At 52.4% G+C, this 22,476-nt stretch overlaps 1 protein-coding gene and 1 long non-coding RNA gene across 4 annotated transcripts; one reads left to right on the top strand and one right to left on the bottom strand.

Annotated features, from left to right (window-relative positions):
• Positions 1–56: 56 nt before the first annotated feature.
• On the bottom strand, positions 57–9,466 carry CAPNS1 (calpain small subunit 1). 3 transcript variants are annotated; one of them, XM_054462317.1, is made up of 11 exons: positions 9,329–9,466; positions 8,262–8,488; positions 7,151–7,184; positions 6,743–6,832; positions 6,518–6,575; positions 6,356–6,420; positions 4,541–4,609; positions 4,361–4,439; positions 4,103–4,219; positions 771–829; positions 57–595 (listed from the first exon to the last, which is right to left on the bottom strand). In XM_054462317.1, the coding sequence occupies exons 2-11, from the start codon at positions 8,471–8,473 to the stop codon at positions 569–571; spliced, it is 810 nt and encodes a 269-aa protein (XP_054318292.1). In that variant the 5' UTR covers positions 8,474–8,488; positions 9,329–9,466; the 3' UTR covers positions 57–568. The 3 variants fall into 3 exon arrangements, with proteins under 3 accessions (XP_054318292.1, XP_054318293.1, XP_063514758.1); XM_054462318.2 differs by having other exon boundaries at positions 8,262–8,485; positions 9,329–9,464; XM_063658688.1 differs by having other exon boundaries at positions 8,262–8,485; positions 9,221–9,423.
• Positions 9,467–9,471: 5 nt separating this feature from the next.
• LOC134738867 (uncharacterized) lies at positions 9,472–21,830 on the top strand. Its single transcript, XR_010125042.1, has 3 exons — positions 9,472–9,595; positions 15,748–15,849; positions 21,163–21,830. It is a non-coding gene; the product is annotated as an uncharacterized LOC134738867 (long non-coding RNA).
• Positions 21,831–22,476: the final 646 nt, after the last annotated feature.

Below are 22,476 nucleotides of genomic sequence, written 5' to 3'. Positions count from 1 at the left end.
GACCCAGAGCCCGAGCCATCCCTCCTCTCTCAGATCAGATCAGGAGGCAGATCCCATAGAGATCAGCAACTGGGGCATCTTTATTTCCTCCTAGGCCTGGCAGGCTGGGAGCAGCATATAGACGAAGGCACTGGGGCACCTGGGTCTGGCACGGTCTGGAGCTTGGTCGCCTGGGTGGCAACTGTGAAGGGTGTGCCAGGGTGTACAGGGACTGGAGTCATCCTCCCAGAACTGACAGAGGGCCCTCGGGGCATGGAAGCATCACAAGTGCTAGGCTTGGCACAGGTACAGGGGAGAGGTTATGGAGCGGGTGTGTGCAGGGCCTGGTGGGCGTGGGGAGATCCTTGGACAGAGCTTGTTAGTGTCCTAGAGCCAGGGGGAACTCCAGGCAGGGCAAATTGGGCCCTGGATGTTGAGAAGCTGGGTAACAAGTACTGAGAGAACAAAAGCTTGTGGGTCAGCAGGCCCCACAAAGATGTGACTGCAGACAGGATCGGCCCTGGGAGAGACCGAGGCTCCAGGTGACTCCTATAGCAAGGCGGTGAGGGGGCGGGTCTGGGGCTCCAGTTCAGGAATACATAGTCAGCTGCAGCCACTGGGGAGAGGAGGGTGGAGAGTGAGGACAGGGAACCCCAGAGCACCAGCCCCTCTGCCCTCACCCAGGGACTGCTGGCAAAATAGGAGGGAGGGGACTGCAGCTCAGAGCTGGTATGGAGGGCTGAGGGGTGGGGTCCCCCCAGGCACCCATACCCCAGTATGGGGGTTCTTACCTCCTGGATGTTCACCTGGATTTGTCCAGTGCCATCTTTGTCAAGAGATTTGAAGGCACCTGGAGGAGGAGATGGGGAGGTTTGGCGGTAGGGAAGGAAGGAGACTGGTTTTTAGCATAATAACATTACACAAATATATGGGATAACAATAATAGCAGCTAGCACTTCACTGAGTATTTACTGTCTGCCCAGCATGGTGTAAAGTGCTTTCCAGTTATTAGGTTATTTAATCCAACTCTGTGAGCTAAGTGTCATTTTAAAATGAGGCACAGGCTGGGCGTGGTGGCTCACACCTATAATCCCAACACTTTGGAAGGCCAAGATGGGAGGATCACTTGAGCCCAGGAGTTCGAGACCAACCTGGGCAACAGGGACCTCATCTCTGTTTTTTAAAAAACTAAAAATTAAAAACAGGGAAAAAAAAAAAAAATGAGGCAGAGAAGGGAGGGGCCATGCCCCAGGTCACATAGCAAGAAAGTGAAGAAATCAGGATTGGAATCCAAGCTGTTACCCTCCTCAATAATGGCCTCTGTGTACTGATATCACCTCTGCCTAGCCCCAGCCTCCTACTGACATCTCTGCTCCATCCTCTCCAGTTCTAAGCCTAACAGGCTACTAGAGGGAGGCTCCGCACACTCTACTTCCTGCCCCTAGTGTCTTACTGGTAGGTCCCCACGCCTGCCCTGAAACTTGACTCCATGTTCCCCACACACAGGGAATCTAGACATGATGACTACACTATCTCCACTCAGTTACCACCACCCTCAGGTGTCCACACCCACAGCGTCCTGCACGCCCTGGCTGCCTTTCTTTTTTTTTTTTTTTTTTGAGACAGAGTCCCACCCTGTTGCCCAGGCTGGAGTGCAGTGGCACGATCTTGGCTCACTGCAACCTCTGTCTCCCAGGTTCAAGTGATTCTCCTGCCTCAGCCTCCTGAGTAGCTGGGATTACAGGCATGCACCACCATGCCCGGCTAATTTTTTTGTATTTTTAGTAGAGACGGGGTTTCACTATGTTGGCCAGGCTGGTCTCAAACTCCTGACATCAGGTGATCCACCCGCCTCGGCCTCCCAAAGTGCTGGGATTACAGGAGTGAGCCACCATGCCCAGCCCTTTTTTTTTTTTTGAGACAGTGTCTGTGTGGCCCAGGCTGGAGTCCAGTGGCAAGATCATAGCTCACTGCAGCCTCACCCTCCCGGGCTCAAGTGATCCTCCCACCTCAGCCTCCCGAGCAACTGAGACCACAGGCATGTGCCACCACGCCCGGCTATTTTTTCCTTTTTTTTTTTTGTAGAGATGGAGTCCTACTACATTGCCCAGGCTGGTCTCAAACTCCTGGACTCAAATGATCCTCCCGACTATCAGCCTTCTTGCTGGTAGATCCATTGGCTATTTCCTGGCCCCTCTTATGTGATTTGTGGCATCAACCTTGTCTGTCCACTCCCTTCACCTCCCTGCTATATCACATACCTGCTTCTTTTCCTCTGTTACTCTTCATGCATTGTGGGTTCTCTGGAGGCCAAGGGATCTTTTTTACTTTTCTTTTTCTTTTTTTTTTTTTGAGATGGAGTCTCGCTCTTGTCACCCAGGTTGGAGGCTGGAGTGCAATGGCATGACCTCTGCTCAGTGCAACCTCTGCTTCCTGGGTTCAAGCAATTCTCCCTCCCTAAGCCTCCTGAGTAGCTGGGATTACAGGCACGCCCCCATGCCTGGCTAATTTTTGTATCGTTAGTAGATACGGGGTTTCGCCATGTTGGCCAGGCTGGTCTTGAACTCCTGACCTCAGGTGATACGCCCGCCACAGCCTCCCAGAGTGCTGGGATTACAGGCGTGAGCCACTGCACCCGGCATGGAGGCCAGGGGATTTTTTTTTTTTTTTTTTCCAAGATGGAGTCTCGCTTTGTCGCCCAGGCTGGAGTGCAGTGGCGTGACCTCCGCTCACTGCAAGCTCCGCCTCCTGGGTTCACGTCATTCTCCCGCCTCAGCCTCCCGAGTAGCTGGGACTACAGGCGCCCGCCACCACACCCAGCTAATTTTTTGTATTTTTAGTAGAGACGGGGTTTCACTGTGTTAGCCAGGATGGTCTCGAACTCCTGACTTCGTGATCCGCCCTCCTCGGCCTCCCAAAGTGCTGGAATTACAGGCATGAGCCACTGTGCCCCGCCGAGGCCAAGGGATCTTTCTAAAGCCAAACCTGACCCTGTCCTCCCTCTGCCTAGAAACTGCCATGGCTCCCCAATGTCCCTGGTAGAGCCTGAGCACCCCCAAACTTGGCACCCACAATCCTGCATGACCTAATCATGCTCACTGCTCCTACCTTCTCTTACTTAGCTCAGATCTCAGATAGATCCAAGTTCAAATTCTGGCTTTACAACTTCCTAGCTGGGTGACTATGAGCATGAAAATTTGCCTCCTTGAACCCTAAGTTCCTCCTTCACAAAATAAGGACAGTACTCCCCACTTCCCAGCCATGTCTTCAGCATTCAGTACACTAACACTCAGAAGCCACATGCAATGGCTCACGCCTATAACACCAAAGCTTTGGGAGGCTGAGGTAGGAGGATTGCTGGAGCCCAGGAGTTCAAGACCAGCCTGGGCAACATAGCAAGACCCTCTCTCTACAAAAAATTTTAAAAATTAGCCAGGCATGGCGATGTGTGCCTGTACTCCCAGGTATTCGGTAAGCTGAGGCAGGAGGACTGCTGGAGCCTAGGAGTTGAGGCTGCAGTCAGCCATGATCGTGCCACTGCACTCCAGCCTGGGCAACAAAAGCAGCAAGACTCTGTCTCAAAAAGAAAGAAAGAAATCTAACAAAAAGCATCAGAAGCCCCATCTTCTTTCCCTTCTAGGCCTTTGCACAGGCTGTTCCCTCAGCCTGCAACAGTATTCCCTACCTTCTCACTAAATTCTCTCCTCATCCCTCAGGTCTCAATGTTCCCTCTCCAGTGAGCCCTCCCTGACCCCTTGGGCTGCATCAGGTTCCTCCTGGATTGGATTTGCCCTCTAGGCTTCCCCAAGCACAATCTGAGCACGCTCTGCTCACTCTTTCCCTCACCAGAGCCCTAGACCCTCGGCCTGTGCTGCCCGCATCACAACCCATCACTCTGCCCTGAGCTGCCCCTCTCCCAGCCATCACCAGTCTGAACTGTCACTGTCTGGGGACTTGTGTCTCCTCCACCAGACTGTGAGCTCCATGAGGGCAGAAACTGGAACTGATTCAGTCACCACTGTGCCCCTAGCATTGCCCACCTCAAAGTCAGGCTTAGAGGAGACCTTGGCCCATAGAGGTTGTAGGAATCCCTACCCAGGAAGATAGCTGGGGTGTCACTCACGGAACATGGCGTCCAGCCTGACCAAGCAGCTGATGAAGTTGTCAAAATCCATGTTCCCACTTTCATCTGAGTAGCGTCGGATGATCATGTTATAGAGATGCTCATTCAGGTGGAACCCTGAGACGGATTTAGTCTTTCAGTTGTGGGGGCCACATGGCCCAACCCGCTCCCATGCCCTGGAGTCAGGCCCAGACCAGCTGAGTAGAGGTTTTCTCACCCATCCCACTCCCAGCCCCAGCATGTCCCTGCCAGCCATACCTGCTGCCTCAAAGGCCCCTGGGAGTTCACTACTGCAAATGGTCCCTGATCGGTCAGTGTCGAACTGTTTGTATATGGCCTGTGGGGACAGAGAGATTGGGTCCAAGTGAGCATTGTGGGGCATGGTGTCTCCGTGGCTTGGGGGTCTGGGTGCCAGGGATTTCAGAGGTTGCTACACACCTGCCACCTTTTGATGTTGTTCCACAAGTACTTGAATTCCTCAAAGCCCAGCTTGCCTGTGGTGTCGCTCTGGTGGGAGGGTGTTAAGAAGAGTGACAGCTACACCCAGATGCACGCATCACATGCACTGTGGACACGATGGTGATACAGCAAGCAGGGCAGCCAGGGCTGAAACTCCAGCTCCCGTTTGGTCCTAGTCATATCACCTGGTGTGCGGTTTTATTTTTCATTTTATCCATACATATTGCCACTTATATTTCTAAATAAGGATTCTCTTTAAACATAACCATGAGGAATTACATTCAACTACTCTAAAGTACAAATTCCTTGCCTGAAGAGTTGTTAATTGCTCATTCAGAAAATTCTTAATAGGCCACGCACGGTGGCTCCCGCCTGTAATCCCAGCACTTTGGGAGGCCGAGGTGGGCGGATCACCTGAGGTCGGGAGTTGGAGACCAACCTGACCAACATGGAGAAACCCCGTCTCTACTAAAAATACAATAATTAGCCGGGCGTGATGGCACATGCCTGTAATCCCAGCTACTCAGGAGGCTGAGGCAGAAGAATTGCTTGAACCCAGGAGGTGGAGGTTGCGGTGAGCCGAGATCGCGCCACTGCACTCCAGCCTGGGTAACAAGAGCGAAACTCCGCCTCAAAAAATAAATAAATAAATAAATAAATAAATAAATAAAAATATGCATGTATCCAAGATCAGCTAATGGCTGGCCCATGTACAGATACACGTGTGTTCCTGTGCACACTGCCTCATACACCTTCACGTATGTGGGTGTGCTCTTAGGTGTGTGTGTGTGTATATGTGCTGTGGCTGTTATAAACATGGGTTCTCAAGCCCAAAAGACCTGAGTCCACAGGCTGGAGTGCAGTGACGAAACCTCTGCTCACTGCAACCTCCGCCTCCCAGGTTCAAGCAATTCTCCTGCTTCAGTAGCTGGAACTCCCGAGTAGCTGGGACTACAGGTGCGCACCACCACGCCCGGCTAATTTTTGTATTTTTATTTTATTTTAATATTTTATTTTATTTTATTTATTTTATTTATTTATTTTATTTTATTTTATTTTTTGAGATGGAGTCTGGCTCCGTCGCCCAGGCTGGAGTGCAGTGGCGCGATCTCAGCTCACTGCAAGCTCCACCTCCCGGGTTCATGCCATTCTCCTGCCTCAGCCTCCCGAATAGCTGGGACTACAGGCGCCTGCCACCGCGCCGGGCTAATTTTTTTTTTTTTTTAGTAGAGACAGTGTTTCACTGTGTTAGCCAGGATGGTCTCGATCTCCTGACCTCGTGATCCGCCCGCCTTGGCCTCCCAAAGTGCTGGGATTACAGGCGTGAGCCACCATGCCCGGCCAATTTTTTTATTTTTAATAGATATGGGGTTTCACCATGTTGGCCAGGCTGGTCTCAAACTCCTGACCTCAGGTGATCTGCCCACCTCAGCCTCCCAAAGTGTTGGGATTACAGGCATGAGCCACCACGCCTGACCTTTATCTATAACTTGAGACAAATGACTGCTTCTTTCAGGGAACTGAGCCTCAGTTTCCTCATCTGTAAGATGGAATATAATAATTGTGCCTGTCCAACAGGGTGGTTGTGACAGTTCGGTCACTTTATATAATTAAAGTGCCAGCTGTGACAGCTGGCATTATTATGATTTACCGCCACATGTCTGTAGGTGAGTGTGTTCTGATGAATGCATTTCCACATCTGTGGATATGAAAGCTACACGTTGGCTTCCCAAACATACTGTCAGAAAACTCCCTGTGCACCCAGGACCTCTCGCACACTGCCCCCAAGGATACATCCATCACGGCCACCATGCTGCGACATGTGTCAATGCCAAAACCATCAGTCTTCAGATCAGGGTCTGTGGGCAACAGGTTGAAAGTCAGAGGCCAGAGGTCAAATCCTCTCTGGCCCCTCTGCCTCTGAACCTACCCTATTCCTTGACCCCGGTCACTTACGTCGTGTCACAACCTTATTGAGAATGTTCATGAGTTCTGTGGCGCTGACCTCCATGTCCTGCGGGCGGAAGTTAGGGGCAGGTCACGGGTGACTGAAAGGGGTCTGAGAATGTCATGGAGAATGGGAACACTGGGATTTTCACGGTCAAGGGTGTGTATGCAAGGGCAGCCACAAGGGAAGGGATGGAAGGGTTAGGACGGGGCCAGGGACCCCAGGTTACTTACATCTCCAGCCAGCTGGGCAAAGAGTCTCCGGAACTGCCGGACCTCCTCACTCTCGTTCGCCTCAATGTTGGAGTAATGTGTGCGTGGGGGCTGCAAAGGGAGGAGAGCTCAGAGCAGGGGGAGGGGAACCCGGCCAGGACAGCTCCCCAAACCCAAGCACCCTGGGTGGGGAAGTCAGAGTGGGCTGGGCAGCTTGATGAGAAAAAGAATGAGGGGTGGTAGTGAATGGGGTGCGCGTATGTGGGGCATGGCTAAGACCCATGGAGAAGCTGCGGACACGGCATGGGAGGAACTGGCAGAGGAATTTCACAAGAAGGGGAGGAAGGTGGGGCTTCTCTACAGGGACAGGGATGGGACCTCGAAGAGGCCTTGGCAGGAGAAGGGGGTATGGTTGCAGAGGGGGCTTACCGGGGGCTCCGGGTTGTACTGCGCAGCCGCCTCGCTGCGAAGAGATAAGGGGGAGGGGTTAGTGCCAGGGGCGGGGCCTCCAACGGGCAGCACTACAGAACCATCAGCCCAAACGCTCCAGACCCCAGCCGCTATCTTCCTTACTTGGTTGCTGTGCCCTTCATTTGTTCTTGTCCTCATCTGTCCCCATCCACACTGCCCTGGTCGTGCCCCTCTTCTCCCTTCCTCAGGCCAACCCCACCCTTGAGGAAACCCAGAGACCCGTCCCCTGGGAGGCTCCCCTCCTGCCAGGCACACCTACCCAGTGGCAGATTCCAGTCATCTTGGCCACCCTCAACCTAAAAATCCCACGTAGAATCAAAAGACCCCGCCCCTTGGAGGGCTCACTTCATAGAGGCTCTGCCCCAGCTTCCCAAGGCCTCATCCTCCTCAGGTGCCATCTGCCCAAGACCCTACTCCATGGCCCCCTTCCTAAATGCCCGTCTTCCCAACATCCTACCCCAGCCATTGGTCCCCGCCCCTTCAAGGGATCACTGCTAAGTGGCCATGGCTAATTAAGCCAACCTGCTCTACCCCTACCGGGGCATTTTTCTCCGTTAATCCAGCCAGTTCCCAGCAAGCCCAGCCCATTCTGGGCCATTTCCCCTATCCCATTAGGTCCTGCTTTCTCCTGGGCTCACCTCCTCATTAACCCACCTAAAACCTCTGTCCACACTCATAAGTCAAGCCCCGTACGTAAAATGTCACTCAGACGCATTGGCTCCGCCCCTTTAACGTTCATCTCCGGGTTAGCCAATGCAGGCTGGGCCCAGACCCATAAGCCCCACCCCCCAAAACTCCACATCAGTCCCCTCAGGACCACATTGTCCCGGTCCCACACAGACTACTCCCATATCAAGCCCCGCCCCGAAGGACTGATATCCGCCTCACTGGGGTCCACCCCCTTATAGCAGGACTCTCATACCAGGCCTCTCCGGCCTGATTCAGGTACCCAGGTTAGCCTCCAGGTTAATCCTATTCTATTATTGTTAGACCACGCCCCTCCCAGACCACGCCTCATTGAGGCTCCTCCCATTCCCAGGCCCCGCCCCTCCGATAGTCTCCGCCTTACCTGATGGCGCTGATGACTCCGCCTAGGATGCGCATGGCCGTTCCACCGCCACCGCCGCCGCCGCCGCCGCCTCCACCACCACCGCCGCCGCCGCCGCCCCCGGCCCCGCTGATCAGGCCTCCAAGCACATTCCCCAGGCCCCCACCCAGGCCCCCGCCTCCCCCGCCGCCGCCGCCGCCGCCGCCCTTCAAGAATGAGTTAACCAGGAACATGGCTGCGACTCACTGCTGGGGGGAAAAAAGGGGACCAGTGGGTGCTTCGCCCCTGAGCCCCACACCCTCCCTTCAAACACGCATTTCGGCAGCTGGACGTGGAGGAGGAATCTGAGGCCTCCGGGTGGGGGTCTGAGTTTGCGAGGGCGGGTTGTCCTCGGATGGGTGGGGCAGGTATGGGGGATCAGGTTTGCAACCTCGTCGGGTCTAAAAGGCACCCGTGGGGCTTGAGGAAGCCTGGACTGGGTGCACGCGTTAAGGGGAGGGTGCAGATCTGGTGGGGGTCCTCTTGGTGGGGACCCCAAGTTGGCGTAAGGCGTGCCAAACGTGTCTGGGCGCTAGAATGTGAGATCCAGAGCCCAGCCTGAATGTAGAGGTCCTTGGCGGGTCACGGGCGCGGAGCAAACATCCAGGGCCTAAAGAGCCCTAGGGCGGGGGTTTAGGAAATCCCAAATGTGGGCTTGAGAATTTAGGTATTCTCAGCGGCAGGATTCCAGTGTCACCTCTGGCTCTGTGGGCTCGGGTCTAAGATCGTGGCTGTGAGCTCTGGGTTCCCGGACAATGGGGTTCCCCGCTGGAACTGGGGGCACAGATCTACGATCGCGGTTCAGGACACCCCAAGGAAGAATTCACAGGGTATCTCTGAAACCTATGGGCCTGTATTTTGGATCATGAGACAGAGGGTGAAGAAGGGTCCCCGGGACGGCATAAAAGGAGATCGAACAGGTCTGAGGGTTCGAATCAGACCATGGATCTGGGGGGCTCCTGAGGCCGAGACTTCACGGTTTCGCTGGGTCTGGGGGCCGCCAAAGTCGGAGTTGCGGGGTGCGGAGGGGGTACGGGCCGGGCGCTTACCACCGCACACGTCCGGAGGTCTGGGAGTCCTTTCCGCTGCCGCTCCCGGGCCTCCCGCAGCGTCCGGCTCCGGAGGGCGGGGCCGGTGACTCAGGCCGCAACTCTCGGGTCGGACACTGCACCGCGGCCCTGCTGTCGCCCGCGCGGTCCTAGAGCCGAGGCGGACACTGCGCATGCGCACCCCACACCGCCCCGCTAGCGGGATCCAGGTCTGGGCCCCGCCCTACGCGTTTCCAGCGCCGAAGGTCTTAACCCCGCCCTGACTCGGTAGGCTGGGGTCTTCCCGACACCCCTCAGGTCTGGGTGGAGGCACCCGCGGACGAGAACTCGGAGGGCACCCACCCCCCCGAGTGTCGTAGTGTGAATTTTCACCCTAGGGCCTGCCAATATCCTACCAGGGTGGCGGTTTTCGGTCCGCTCACTAAGGGACTCTGCACGGGCCCTCTCCAGGTGTTGTCGCGACAAACACCTCCTGGAGGCCTGGAGTATGGTTTGACTCACACGCTGGGGGACAATCGCCCGTGTCTGTGGCGAGGATTGAGGCTGGATTGCCTTTCCCAGTGCCTGCAGCAGCCCGGATGGCAGTCAAACCGCAGGCAGCGCCTGCGCCGCCTCCCAGGCGAACCTTACCACGCCCCCGCCCCAGTCAGGGGCCACCAGAATCATTCCTTCCTGGACTGGCTCAAAGGGTGTCCTCAGTATGCTAGCCTCTAAAGAAGGCCCCAGACACAGGAAGATTCCTTTGGCCACGGCCTGGTTTCTTTATTTACTTAAAAAATATTATTGTTTTTACATAATAGAGACGGAGGTCTCGCTATGTTGCCCAGGCTGCTCTTGAACTCCGGGCCTCAAGCCATCCTCCTGCCTCAGCCTCCCAAAGTACTGTGAGGTACTGGGATTACAGGTATGGGCTACCGGCCTTTTTCAGATTTAATTTAATTTTTAACAATAATATTTTTACATAGCCTGGTTTCTTTCTTTTTCTTTTCTTTTTTTTTTTTTTTTTTGAGACAGCATCTTGCTCTGTTGCCCAGGCTGGAGGGAGTGCAGTGGCGCCATCTCAGCTCACTGCAGTGTCTGCCTCCCAGGTTCAAGCGATTCTCCTGCCTCAGCCTCCCAAGTAGCTGGGATTACAGGCATGCACCACCACGCCCAGCTAACTTTTGTATTTTTAGTAGAGACGGGGTTTTGCCATGTTGGCCAGGCTGGTCTGGTCTCAAACTCCTGATCTTAGGTGATCCACCTGCCTCGGCCTGCCAAAGTGCTGGGATTATAGGCGTGAGCCACCGGTGTCCAGTACTTTTTCGGGACTCATCAGGGGGAGCTAAATCTGGTCCCCAGGCAGGCTGGCTGGCTCTTATCCCCTACCCTGCAGGCTGGCTAGGCTTGAGTTGAATCCTGGCTGTGCCCTGTAATAACTGCACAACCCCAAAAGAGTGGCTTGATATTCCTGAGCAGCGATTTTCTCATCTGTAAAGTGGGAACATGGGTTGCCCCATACCACTAGGCCCCCTATCAAAATTAAATGATATCTGCAGCAATACTGATTATTAAAAAAAACTTAAGTGGTGACTGGGTGTGGTGATTCATGCCTGTATTGTCTGCACTTTGGGAGGCTGAGGCAGGAGCATCTCTTGAGCCCAGGAGTTTGACTCCAGCCTGGGCAATATAGTGAGACCTTGTCTCTACAAATAATACAGAAATTAGCTGAGTGTGGTGGCATGCGCCTAGTCCCAGCTACTCTGGAGACTGAGGTGGGGGGATCACCAGAGCCCAGGAGGCGGAGGTTGCAGTGAGCCGAGATCATGCCAATGCACTACAATCTGGGTGACAGAGCGAAACTCTATCTCAAATAAATACCGGGCACAGTGGCTCACGCCTGTAACCCCAGGACTTTGGGATGCTGAGGCGGGCAGATCACCTGAGGTCGGGAGTTCGAGACCAGTCTAACATGGAGAAACCCTGTCTCTACTAAAAAATACAAAATTAGCCGGGCGTGGTGGTGCATGCCTGTAATCCCAGCTACTCGGGAGGCTGAGACAGGAGAATCGCTTGAAACCAGGAGGCAGAGGTTTCAGTGAGCCAAGATTGCGCCATTGCACTCCAGCCTGGGCAACAAGAGTGAAACTCCGTCTCCAAAAAATAAATAAATAAATAAATAGGTGATAAATGCTTTGTAAATGCCCCCTATTAGCTCTATGTCTATGCCCATGCTGTTCCCTCAGCCTGGAGGCCACCTGTATTCCTCAGCTGGTAGACTCTTAGTCTTCCTTAAATACTACAAAAACAGGCCAGGCGTGGTGGCTCACGCCTGTAATCCCAGCACTTTGGGAGGCCGAGATGGGCAGATCACCTGAGGTCAGGAGTTTGGGACCACCCCGACTAACATGGTGAAACCCCGTTTCTACTAAAAATACAAAAAATTAGCCAGGCGTGGTGGCGTGTGCCTGTAATCCCAGCTACTTGGGAGGCTGAGGCAGGAGAATCGCTTGAACCCGGGAGGCAGAGGTTGCAGTGAGTCGAGATCCTGCTATTGCACTCTAGCTTGGGCAACAAGAGCGAAACTGTCTCAAAAAAAAAAAAAAAAAAAAAAGATGCAAAAACAGGTAACCGTCAACCACTCCTCCAAGTGCTTGACGTCCATCAGTTCCCTTGTTCTCCTAACAGCCGTGTGACATACATGCTATTTATTATCCCCATTTTCCAGATAAGTAAACCGACTCTGAGCTTAAACCCAAGCAGCCACTCTCCCTAGCCTGTATCCTTAACCACTCCACTTATGCGTTAATAATATAATTAATATAATAGCTCAAAGAACAAGATCACAACAGACATAACTAGTCGCAGCTGATGTTTCCTGAGGCCTTGCTGGGGCCAGGCCAAGGTAACTGCTACACAAGCCTTGTCTGCAGGGCAGGAGAGAGAATGGAGATTCTGAAAGGCAGGGTCACGGAGGGTGGCAGAACCAGATCTGAACCCGGGCTTGGCACAGATCTTTTGGTGATGACTAATCCAGATTCCCTTCTCACCACACCCCTCCCTGCCAGACTGACTGCTCCAGCTCTCTGCCTTCTCCTGAGGCTCATTTGCTGCCAGCCCTCATGCCCTCGGCCAGGAACTCTCCTGCCACCTTTTTTTTTCTGGCCTGGTTGTGTAGCTACTCAGGCTGCAGGTGTCACCTCAGGAGTCATCTCTTCCAGAAAGCCCTCCCTGTCTCCACCCAACCTGAGACTAGGTGAGGCTTCCAGTTATATGCTTTCAAAATGACTTGTACTTTCTCATGGCACTTACTGCCAATTGTAACCATATTGTCATCTAGTTCTGGCCCCCAACCCCTTATTCCCAGCCAGCCCCAGGTGTTAGGTCTCTGTACCACTCATGCCATGGGGTGCCTCCCCTACATGCACAGCTTAAATCCCGTCTCTAGGCTATCAACGCCCAGTTTTTTGTTTTGTTTTGTTTTCGAGATGGAGTCTCGCTCTGTCGCCCAGGCTGGAGTGCAGTGGCACGATCTCGGCTCACTGCAAGCTCCGCCTCCCGATTTCACGCCATTCTCCTGCCTCAGCCTCCAGAGTAGCTGGGACTACAGGCACCTGCCACCATGCTGGCTAATTTTTTGTATTTTTAGTAGAGACGGGGTTTCACCGTGTTAACCAGGATGTTCTCGATCTCGTGACCTGTGATCCGCCCGCCTTGGCCTCCCAAAGTGCTGGGATTACAGGCGTGAGCCACCACGCCCGGCTAATGCCCAGTTTTGTGTTGTTCTTAGAGACAGGGGTTCTGTCACCCAGACTGGAATGCAGTGAAGTGATGTAGCTCACTGCAGCCTGTAACTCCTGGCCTCAAGGAATCCTCCTCCTGCCTCAACCTCCTGAATAGCTACTGCTACAGGCACAAGCTACCACACCCGGCAAACATCCAAATTTCCTTTATCTTTTTTCTTTTTTAATTATTTGTAGAGATGAGGTCTTACTGCGTTGCCCAGGCTGCTCTTGAACTCTGAGCTCAAGTGATCCTCCCACCTCAGCCTCCCAAAGTGCTAGGATTACAGGCATGAGCCACTGCACCTGGCCCTAACCCTAACCCCCAAATTTCTATCTCCAGCCCAGGCACCTCCTGCAAAGTCCAGGCTCCTACATCCTGCATCATATTCACCATTTCCATGGGAAAGGATGGAAGATCTCAGAGGCTTTTTTTTTTCTTTTTTTTTTTTTTTTTTTTGAGACGGAGTCTTGCTCTGTCACCAGGCTGGAGTGCAGTGGCGCGATCTCGGCTCACTGCATCCTCCACCTCTGAGGTTCAAGCAGTTCTCCTGCCTCAGCCTCCCCTCCCGAGTAGCTGGGACTACAGGCATGCACAACCATGCCCAGCTAATTTTTGTATTTTTTAGTAGAGACAGGGTTTCACCATGTTGGCCAGGATGGTCCCAATCCCTTGACCTCGTGATCCACCCGCCTCAGCCTCCCAAAGTGCTGGGATTGCAGGTGTGAGCCAATGTACCCGGCCGTTACAGGCATTTTAAGCTTTTACATATCCTAAACTGAGCTTCTGACCTTCCTCCAGAACCTGCTCCCTCACCACCTTCCCCACCTAGGCCAGTGGCAGCTCTGTCCTTCCAGTGACTAAGGCCAAACACTCCGGGGTGGTCCTTCACCTCTCTCCTTCACACCCACTCCAACCTGTCAGCAGATATTATTGGCTCCACCTACAGAAACTAAACTTTTCCCCTCCACTGTCCCCACCCTGCCACAGCCTCCATCCTTTCCCACCTGGACACCCCACAGCCTCCTCCCTGGTCTCCCTGCTCCCTTCTGTCTGCTCCCCGCTGTCTGCTCCTCTTGTGGAGCCAGAGGAAGCCTGAGACCACCTGAGTCAGGTCAGGGCCGTACTGGCTCAGACCCCTGCCCTGGCTGCACCCCACTCCAGGAAAGAGTCAAAAGTTCTCACAACAGGGCCAGGTGCGGTGGCTCATGCCTGGAATCCCAGCACTTTGGGAGACCGAGGCAGGAGGATCACTTGAACCTAGGAGTTTGAGACCAGCCTGGGCAACATGGCAAGACCCCATCTCTACAAAAAATACCAAAAACTAGCCAGACATGGTGGCATGTGCCTGTAGTCCCAGCTACTCGGGAAGCTGAGGTGGGAGGATCACTTGATCCCAGGAGGTAGAGGCTGCAGTGAGCCTTGATTGTACTACTGCACTCCAGCCTGGGTGGCAGAGCGAGACCCTGTCTCAAAAAAAAAAAAAAAAAAGAGTACTCATGACAGCCACCAAGTCCCTAGTGATCTGTCCTGTCACCTCCCTGTCCTCATCTCTTCGCCCTGGAGAAAATGAGAAGATGCCTGCCTGGCAAGGTCACCTGCATGTTCGCAGCTGAACACAGACAAAACTCAGCATGGAGGCCCTGCAAGCACAGCAACATCCAAACAGCCTGTCTCAGGGCAGACATGAAGACATGAGGCCGCCACTCCCTTACCAAGACCTTCTCCAGCCCCAGGTCTGGGGAGCAGATCTTTCATGTCTACACATCTAGTGATCACGGGAAGGTCCTGTCTTTTATCACCCGCTCACATACTGTGTCCTCTTTTTTTGTTTTATTATTATTATTATTATTGAGATGGAGTTTCATTTTTGTTGCTCAGGCTGGAGTGCAATGGCACGGTCTTGGCTCACTGCAACCTACACCTCCTGGGTTCAAGCGATTCTTCTGCCTCAGCCTCCCAAGTAGCTGGGATTACAGGTGTCCACCACCACACCTGGCTAATTTGTTTGTATTTTTAGTAGAGACAAGGTTTCACCATGTTGGCCAGGCTGGTCTCGAACTCCTGACCTCAGGTGATCCACCCACCTCAGCCTCCCAAAGTGCTTAGATTACAGGCATGAGCCACCACGCCCAGCCCTGTGTACTTTACATATTGATCCAGATTTCTGTCTCCTCCGCTAGAATGTGAGCTTGCCACGGACTGGGATTTCTGTTTTTTTTTTTTTTTTTTTTTGAGACGGAGTCTCACTCTGTCGCCTAGGCTGGAGTGCAGTGGCTCGATCTCGGCTCACTGCAACCTCCACCTCCTGGGTTCAAGCAATTCTCTACCTCAGCCTCTCGAGTAGCTGGGATTACAGGCGCCTGCCACCACACCCAGCTAATTTTTGTATTTTTAGTAGAGATGGGGTTTCACCATCTTGGCCAGGCTTGTCTTGAACTCCTGACCTCAGGTGATCCATCCGCTTGGCCTCCCAAAGTGCTGGGATTACAGGTGTAAGCCACTGCGCCCAGCTGGACCGGGATTTCTATATGTCTTGTTCACTGCTATGTACTCACTCATAGGTATGTATCCAGTTCGTAGAACAGTGGTTGGCACATCATAGGTGCCCAGTAAACATTTGTTGAATGAATGAATATGTTTTGTGTGTATTTCAGCACCAGCAGTGAGACAGTAGGGCAAGCATCACCAATGCCCTCCGCCATCTCCCAGGCTCTGCTGAACTCAGGAGTTATGTGACTTACTTTGGCCAATAAAATGTAAGTAGAAGTGTTGGATGTAGAACACTTTAAATGCTCCTTGTAGAAGCATTTAAAAACCAGTGCAATCATTGCACTCCAGCCCAGTGGACAGAGCAAGACCTTGTGTTTGTGGCGGGCGCAGGGGAAGGCAGTGCAGAATGCTCCATGCTCTGTTTTCTCCCGCCCGGGCCATACTAGGAGCTGAGCAAACCTGGAGGTGCCACATGAAGGAAGAGGGCTGAGCCCTGGCATCGAGCACTTCTGCCCTCGATAGTCACCCAGACCCACAGCTGACTTTGTAAGAGCAAGAAATTTTTTTCTTGGCCAGGTGCAGTGGCTCATGCCTGTAATTCCAGCACTTTGGGAGGCCAAGGCGGGTGGATCACTAGGTCAGGAGATGGAGACCAGCCTGACCAATATGGTGAAACTCCGTCTCTACTAAAAATACAAAAATTAGCTGGTGTGGTGGTGCGTGCCTGTAATCCCAGCTACTCGGGAGACTGTGGCATGAGAATCACTTGAACCCGGGAGGCAGAGGTTGCAGTGAGCCAAGATCGTACCACTGGACTCCAGCCTGGTGACAGAGCAAGACTCCATGTCAAACAAAAAAAAAGTGAGATAGGGTCTCACTTCATTACCCAGGCTGGAGTGCAGTGGCACAATTATAGCTCACTGCAACCTCAAACTCCTAGGCTCAAGGGATCCTCCTGCCTTAGCCTCCAGAGTAGCTGGGACTACGGGTGTGCACCACCACACCTGAATCATTTTTTTATTTTTTGTAAGGAACAGGTCTCACTATGTTGCCCAGGCTGGTCTTGAACTCCTGGCCTCAAGTGATCCTCCCACCTCGGCGCCCCAAAAGTGCTGGGATTACAGGCGTGAGGGACCATGCCCAGCCAGTGATTGCTTTATGGCCATGGCTTGCCAAGGCCTCTCACAACCCTCTGAGAAAGAAACTATCATGAGAGGAAGTGGATGTTCAGAGAGAGTGAGTCACTTGCCTGAGGCCACATAGTAGATGGCAGAGCATGGCTGATGCCAAGTTGTTATGTGATGACTAATCCAGGTACCTGTCCAACCTCTGCCTTCCCTTCAGCAGGTCAGCACCACTCTGTTCCCTCTCCTCTCACCAGGCTTCCTTGCGGCCAGGCTCTTGTACGGGCTGTGACCCTGCAGGATCTCCTCTCCTATTGTTTTTCTTTGGAGTCAATTCCCTGATAAAAATTATTTGCTTGGGCCGGGCGCAGTGGCTCAACACCTGTAATCCCAGCACTTTGGGAGGCTGAGGTGGGTGGATCTCTTGAGGTCAGGAGTTCGAGACCAGCCTGGCCAACATGGCAAAACCCCATCTCTACTAAAAATACACACACACACAAAAACCGGGTGTGGTGGCAGGCACCTGTAATTCCAGCTACTCCACAGGCTGAGGGAAGAGAATCGCTTGAACCCAGGAGGTGGAGGTTGCAGTGAGCCAAACAAAACAATCAGAAAAAAACAAAACAAAAAAGAAATTCTTTGCATGGTCAAACTAGTCAAGTCTCTGAATCTTCTGCTAGGCTCACCTGTGTACTTCCTTGTCAAATCCAGTTTTAGCAAAGAACCTGCTAAGTCAGTTTAGCGAGAACCCTCTCCCATCTTCAACATCTGATTAGGTTCTTCATCCTCCACCAGCCCCCATGGGATGTCTGATCACCTGGGCCTGTCTTCAGCAAGAATCCTGTTAGGTTGGTTTAGCCAGAATCCCCCCTTACCCCTGATGTTTCTTCTTAGTAACTTTCCATCCACTGCACCCCACCCTGATCCTGGGCTATGAATTCCCACTTCCCCATGCAGTATTTGGAGTTGAGCCCAACCTGTCTCCCTCACTGCAAGCCCTGGCCATTGTGGCCCCGCTCTCTATCGTAATGGCTCTGAATAAAGCCTTCCTTTCCTGTGCCTTATTTTATTTTGTATTTTTTTAATTTTTTGAGATGGAGTCTCGTTCTGTTGCCTAGGCTGGAGTGCAGTGGCGTGATCTCGGCTCACTGCAACCTCTGCCTCTCGAGTTCAAGAGATTCTCATGCCTCAGTCTCTCCAGTGGCTGGGATTACAGGTGTGGGCCACCATGCCCAGCTAATTTTTGTGTTTTTAGTAGAGACAGGGTTTCACCATTTTGGCCAGGCTGGTCTCGAACTCCTGACCTCATGTGATCCGCCTGCCTCAGCCACCCAAAGTGCTGGGATTACAGGCGGAAGCCACCGTGCCCAGCCCTTCCTGTGCTTTAACAACTGTTGTTGAATAATTTTTTTTCCTTTTTTTTTTTTTTGAGACAGGGTCATGCTCTGTCACCCAGCCAGACTGGAGTGCAGTGGTGCAATCACGGCTCACTGCAGCTCAACTTCTCGAGCTCAAGTGATTCTCATGCCTCAGCCTCCCGAGTACTGGCTAGCTTTTTGATTATTTGTAAAGATGGGGTTTTCCTGTGTTGCCCAGGCTGGTCTCAAACTCCCAGGCTCAAGCGATCCCCCTGCCTCAGCCTCTTAAGTAGCTAGGACTACAGGTGTGCATTACTAAGCACAGCTCACAAAATATATTTTAAAATTAAAAATTCAGGCCAAGCACAGTGGCACACACATTATCTCAGTGCTTTGGGAGGCTGAGAGGGGAGGATTTCTTGAGCCCAGGAATAGAGACCACTCTAGGCAACATAATGAGACCTCATCTGTACAAAAAAAAAGTTTTTTAATTAGCTGGGCATGGTGGAACACACGTGCAGTCCTAGCTACTCAGGAGGTTCAGGTTGGAAGATAGCTTGAGCTCAGAAATTCGAGGCTGCAGTGAGATATGATATATGATCACACTACGACACTCCAGCCTGGATGACAGAGCAAGACCCTGTTTCTGAAAACACACAAAAAACCCAGAAAGTAATGCCCAAGAGGATCCTTTTATACAGGTTATCATGGACTAGCATATTAACGAAAATTCCTGCAACAAAGCAGCTAATTTAACTTTAGTTCAAGGCAGCAAATTCCACATTTCTTTTATCAAGGAACTCCTTTTTTTTTGTTTGAGAGGAGGTCTCGCTCTGTAGGCTGGAGTGCATTGCTGTGATCTTGGTTCACTGCAACGTCTACCTCCCAAGTTCAAGCGATTCTCCTGCCTCAGCCTCCTGAGTAGCTGGGATTATAGGTGCCTGCCACTGTGCCAGGCTAATTTTTGTATTTTTAGAAAAACAGGGTTTCACTATATTGGCCAGGCTGGTCTTGAACTCCTGACCTTGTGATCCACTGCCTCGGCCTCCCAAAGTGGTGGGATTACAGGAATGAGCCACCTTAACCGGCCTCAAGGAACTCTTTTATCTTTAGGTATTTCATTCATGTCCCCTGGAATCTTGTCAAATGCTGGCTGAAATTTTCTTGTAAAATTTTGTGGCATGGTGGCTTATGCCTATAATCCCAGCACTTTGGGAGGCTGAAGTGGGAGAATCACTTGAGCTCAGGAGTTTGAGACCAGTCTGGGCAACATAGCAAGACTCCATCTCTACAAAAAAGTGTTTTAAAAAAATTAGCCGGGCATAGTGGCGTGCCCGTGGTCCTAGCTACTTGGGAGGCTGGGGTGGGAGGATCGCTGGATCCCAGGAGTTTGAGGTTGCAATGAGCCGAAATTGTGCCCCATACTCCAGCCTGGATGACAGACAGACCCTGTCTCAAAATAAAATAAAATAAAATAAAATAAAAATAAACATCTTTCCTGATTTGACAGGCAAAAGGTGGTGTCTCAGTATTTTATGTAACATTCTTCAAATATGAATGGGGGTGAACGTGGCTTTCATGGTTTTTTGGCTGTTGGTGTTTCTTTTATGTATTGTCTTTTCAAATATTTGCCCAGTTTCCTTTTTGGCTTTTCATGTTAATTTCACATTACTTTATTAAAATCTTTATTCTTGGCCATGCGCAGTGGCTCACAACTGGAATCCCAGCACTTTGGGAGACCGAGGTGGGAGGACTGCTTAAGCCCAGGAGCTTGAGGCTGCAGTGAGCCGAGATTGTGCCACTGCACTCCAGCCTGAGCAACATGGCGAAACTCCACCTCTACAAATAATACAGAAATTAGCTGGGTGTGGTGGCATGTGCCTATAGTCTTAGCTATTCATGGGGCTTACTGAGGTGGGAGGATCACTTGAGCCCGGGAAGTCGAGGCTACAGTGAGCTCAGATCACACCGCTGGGATCACACACAGGCTGGGTAACAGAGCAAGACGCTGTCTAAAAAACAAACAAAAAAATCAGCTCTTGTTTTTTGAAATGGAGTTTCGCTTCAGTTGCCCAGGTTGGAGTGCAATGGCGTGATCTTGGCTCGCCACAACCTCCGCCTCCTGGGTTCAAGCAATTCTCCTATCTCAGCCTCCCAAGTAGCTGGGATTATAGGTATGGGCCACCATGCCCGCCTAATTTTGTATTTTTAGTAGTTTCTCCATGTTGGTCAGGCTGGTCTTGAACTCCCAACCTCAGGTGATTTGCCCGCCTTGGCCTCCCAAAGTGCTGGGATTACAGGTGTGAGCCACCCTGCCTGGCCTGCAGCATTCTTTCTTTCGTTTTTTTTTTTTTGAGACGGAGTCTCATTCTGTCACCCAAGCTGGAATGCAGTGGCATGATGTCAGCTCACTGCAACCTCCGCCTCCGGGGTTCAAGCAATTCTCCTGCCTCAGCCTCCCAAGTAGCTGGGACTACAGACACATGCTGGCATGCCCAGCTAGTTTTTTGTTAGTAGAGATGGGGTTTCACTGTATTGCCCAGGTTGGTCTCGAACTCCTGAGCTCAGGCAATCCGCCTGCCTCGGCCTCCCAAAGTGCTGGGATTACAGGCGTGAGTGCCCGGCAGCATTCTTTCTAGTAAAACTTTTCTTTTTCAAGGCTATGCTGTCCTCAGTAAATTCTTCTTACTGTTAGAAATAAGTTCTTGGTGCCACAGAGAGAGACAAGCACTCGGAGAAAAGTTTCTTAGCAAGGCAAAGTTTACTTCTGCAGAAGCGTGCTGCCCAGACCTGTACCAAAAGCACACCTAATAAAGGAGAGCAGGGGTTTTTAACCCCCATTGGCTAGGGTTGGACCTCACAATCTAAGCTGATTCCGATTGCCTATTTCAAATAGAGGCGGGGTATGGGTTGCAGCGGCGGGGAGGGGCAGTTTCCCCGGTAAGGGCAGTTTCTGCAGGAAGGGCAGTTCATAGAGCAAAGGACAAGGAAGTTAGATTTTTGAAGAGGAACTCATTCTGTCTAACATTACCAACACTTTCGCTCCCGGGGCTCTGACATCTCGCCCGGCAAAAGAGATTTCTTTTTTTTTTTTTAGATGGAAACGCCTCGTGCTTGAACAGGCTTGGGAGCGGACCAGGAGCCCAGGGAAAGGGACCAGTAGAGATGCAGGAAAGCAGGAGGACAGGAAGGAGGCCCAGCCGGCTCCAGCCACTAAGGGAGCTCGCTCGCCTCACTTCCACAGCGGCCAGAAAGTCAGCTTCGGCGCCTCCCCCGGGACGCTGGTTCCCCGCCTCGGATTAAGCTCGGCTGTCTGTACCGGACGCCCGCGCCTGCGCTGCACCGCCCTTCGCGGAGCGCGGAGCCAAATGCCTACATCCCACAATCCCCCGCAACGCCGGGAGGGGCGAGACCTCAGCTTCCAGCTCTGGGCAAGACCAGGCTAAGATTGTCGCGTAGTTTTCTGGGAAATGCCGTTCGCGTTCCAGGATGCTTATGCCACCTTTGAGACTACGCGACCCATAATGCACCAGGGGCGCAGCGTCTGAACGGTGCGCGGCTGCCCCCTCGTGGCAGATGGGCGGTGATTGCCGAGGCTAGGCACGCTGAGGTTGCGAGATCTGGGAGGCGAGCCTAAGTCCTGGGAACCCTTGGGAATTCCCTCCCAACCCCAAACTTTGGGCAGTAAAGGTGGAGTGTTGACGGGAAACGGTGAAAGACTTGCGGACAGGGCCCGCTGTGAGGATTAAAGGAAACCAGCCCAGTAACTGTTGGCTGTATATAATCCTTAATAATGTGACACGCCACGTGCTGGTGTCGGCATGGAGTCCCGCTGTGTCACCCAGGCTGGAGTGCAGTGGTGTGAACACAGCTTACTGCAGCTTCTACCTCCCAAGGCTCAAGTGATCCTACCACCTAGCCTTCCAAGTAGCTGGGACTACAGGTGTGTGCCACCACACCCGGCTAATTTTTGTTGTTGTTGTATTTTTTGTAGAGACAGGGTTTTTGCCATGTTGCCCAGGCTGGTCTTGAAGTCCTGAACTCAAGTGGTCTGCCTTCCTCGGCCTCCCGGAGTGCTGGGATTATGGGCATGAGCCACCATGCCTGGCTTTTTATTTTTCTTTTTTTTGAGATGGAGTCTCACTCTGTCGCCAGGCTGGAGTGAAGTGGCACGATCTCAGCTCACTGCAATCTCCACCTCCTGGGTTCAAGCCATTCTCCTGCCTCAGCCTCCTGAGTAGCTGGGATTACAGGCACGCGCCACCACACCCAGCTAATTTTTGTATTTTTAGTAGAGACAGGGTTTCACAATGTTGGCCAGGATGATCTCGATCTCCCGCCTCGGCCTCCCAAAATGCTCGGATTACAGGCGTGGGCCACCGTGCTCAGCCTCTTTTCTTTTTTTTTTGGT

Source organism: Pongo pygmaeus, chromosome 20 (genome assembly GCF_028885625.2).
Source record: "Pongo pygmaeus isolate AG05252 chromosome 20, NHGRI_mPonPyg2-v2.0_pri, whole genome shotgun sequence".
NCBI lineage: Eukaryota > Metazoa > Chordata > Mammalia > Primates > Hominidae > Pongo > Pongo pygmaeus.
This window is presented reverse-complemented; position numbering and strand designations above follow the sequence as displayed.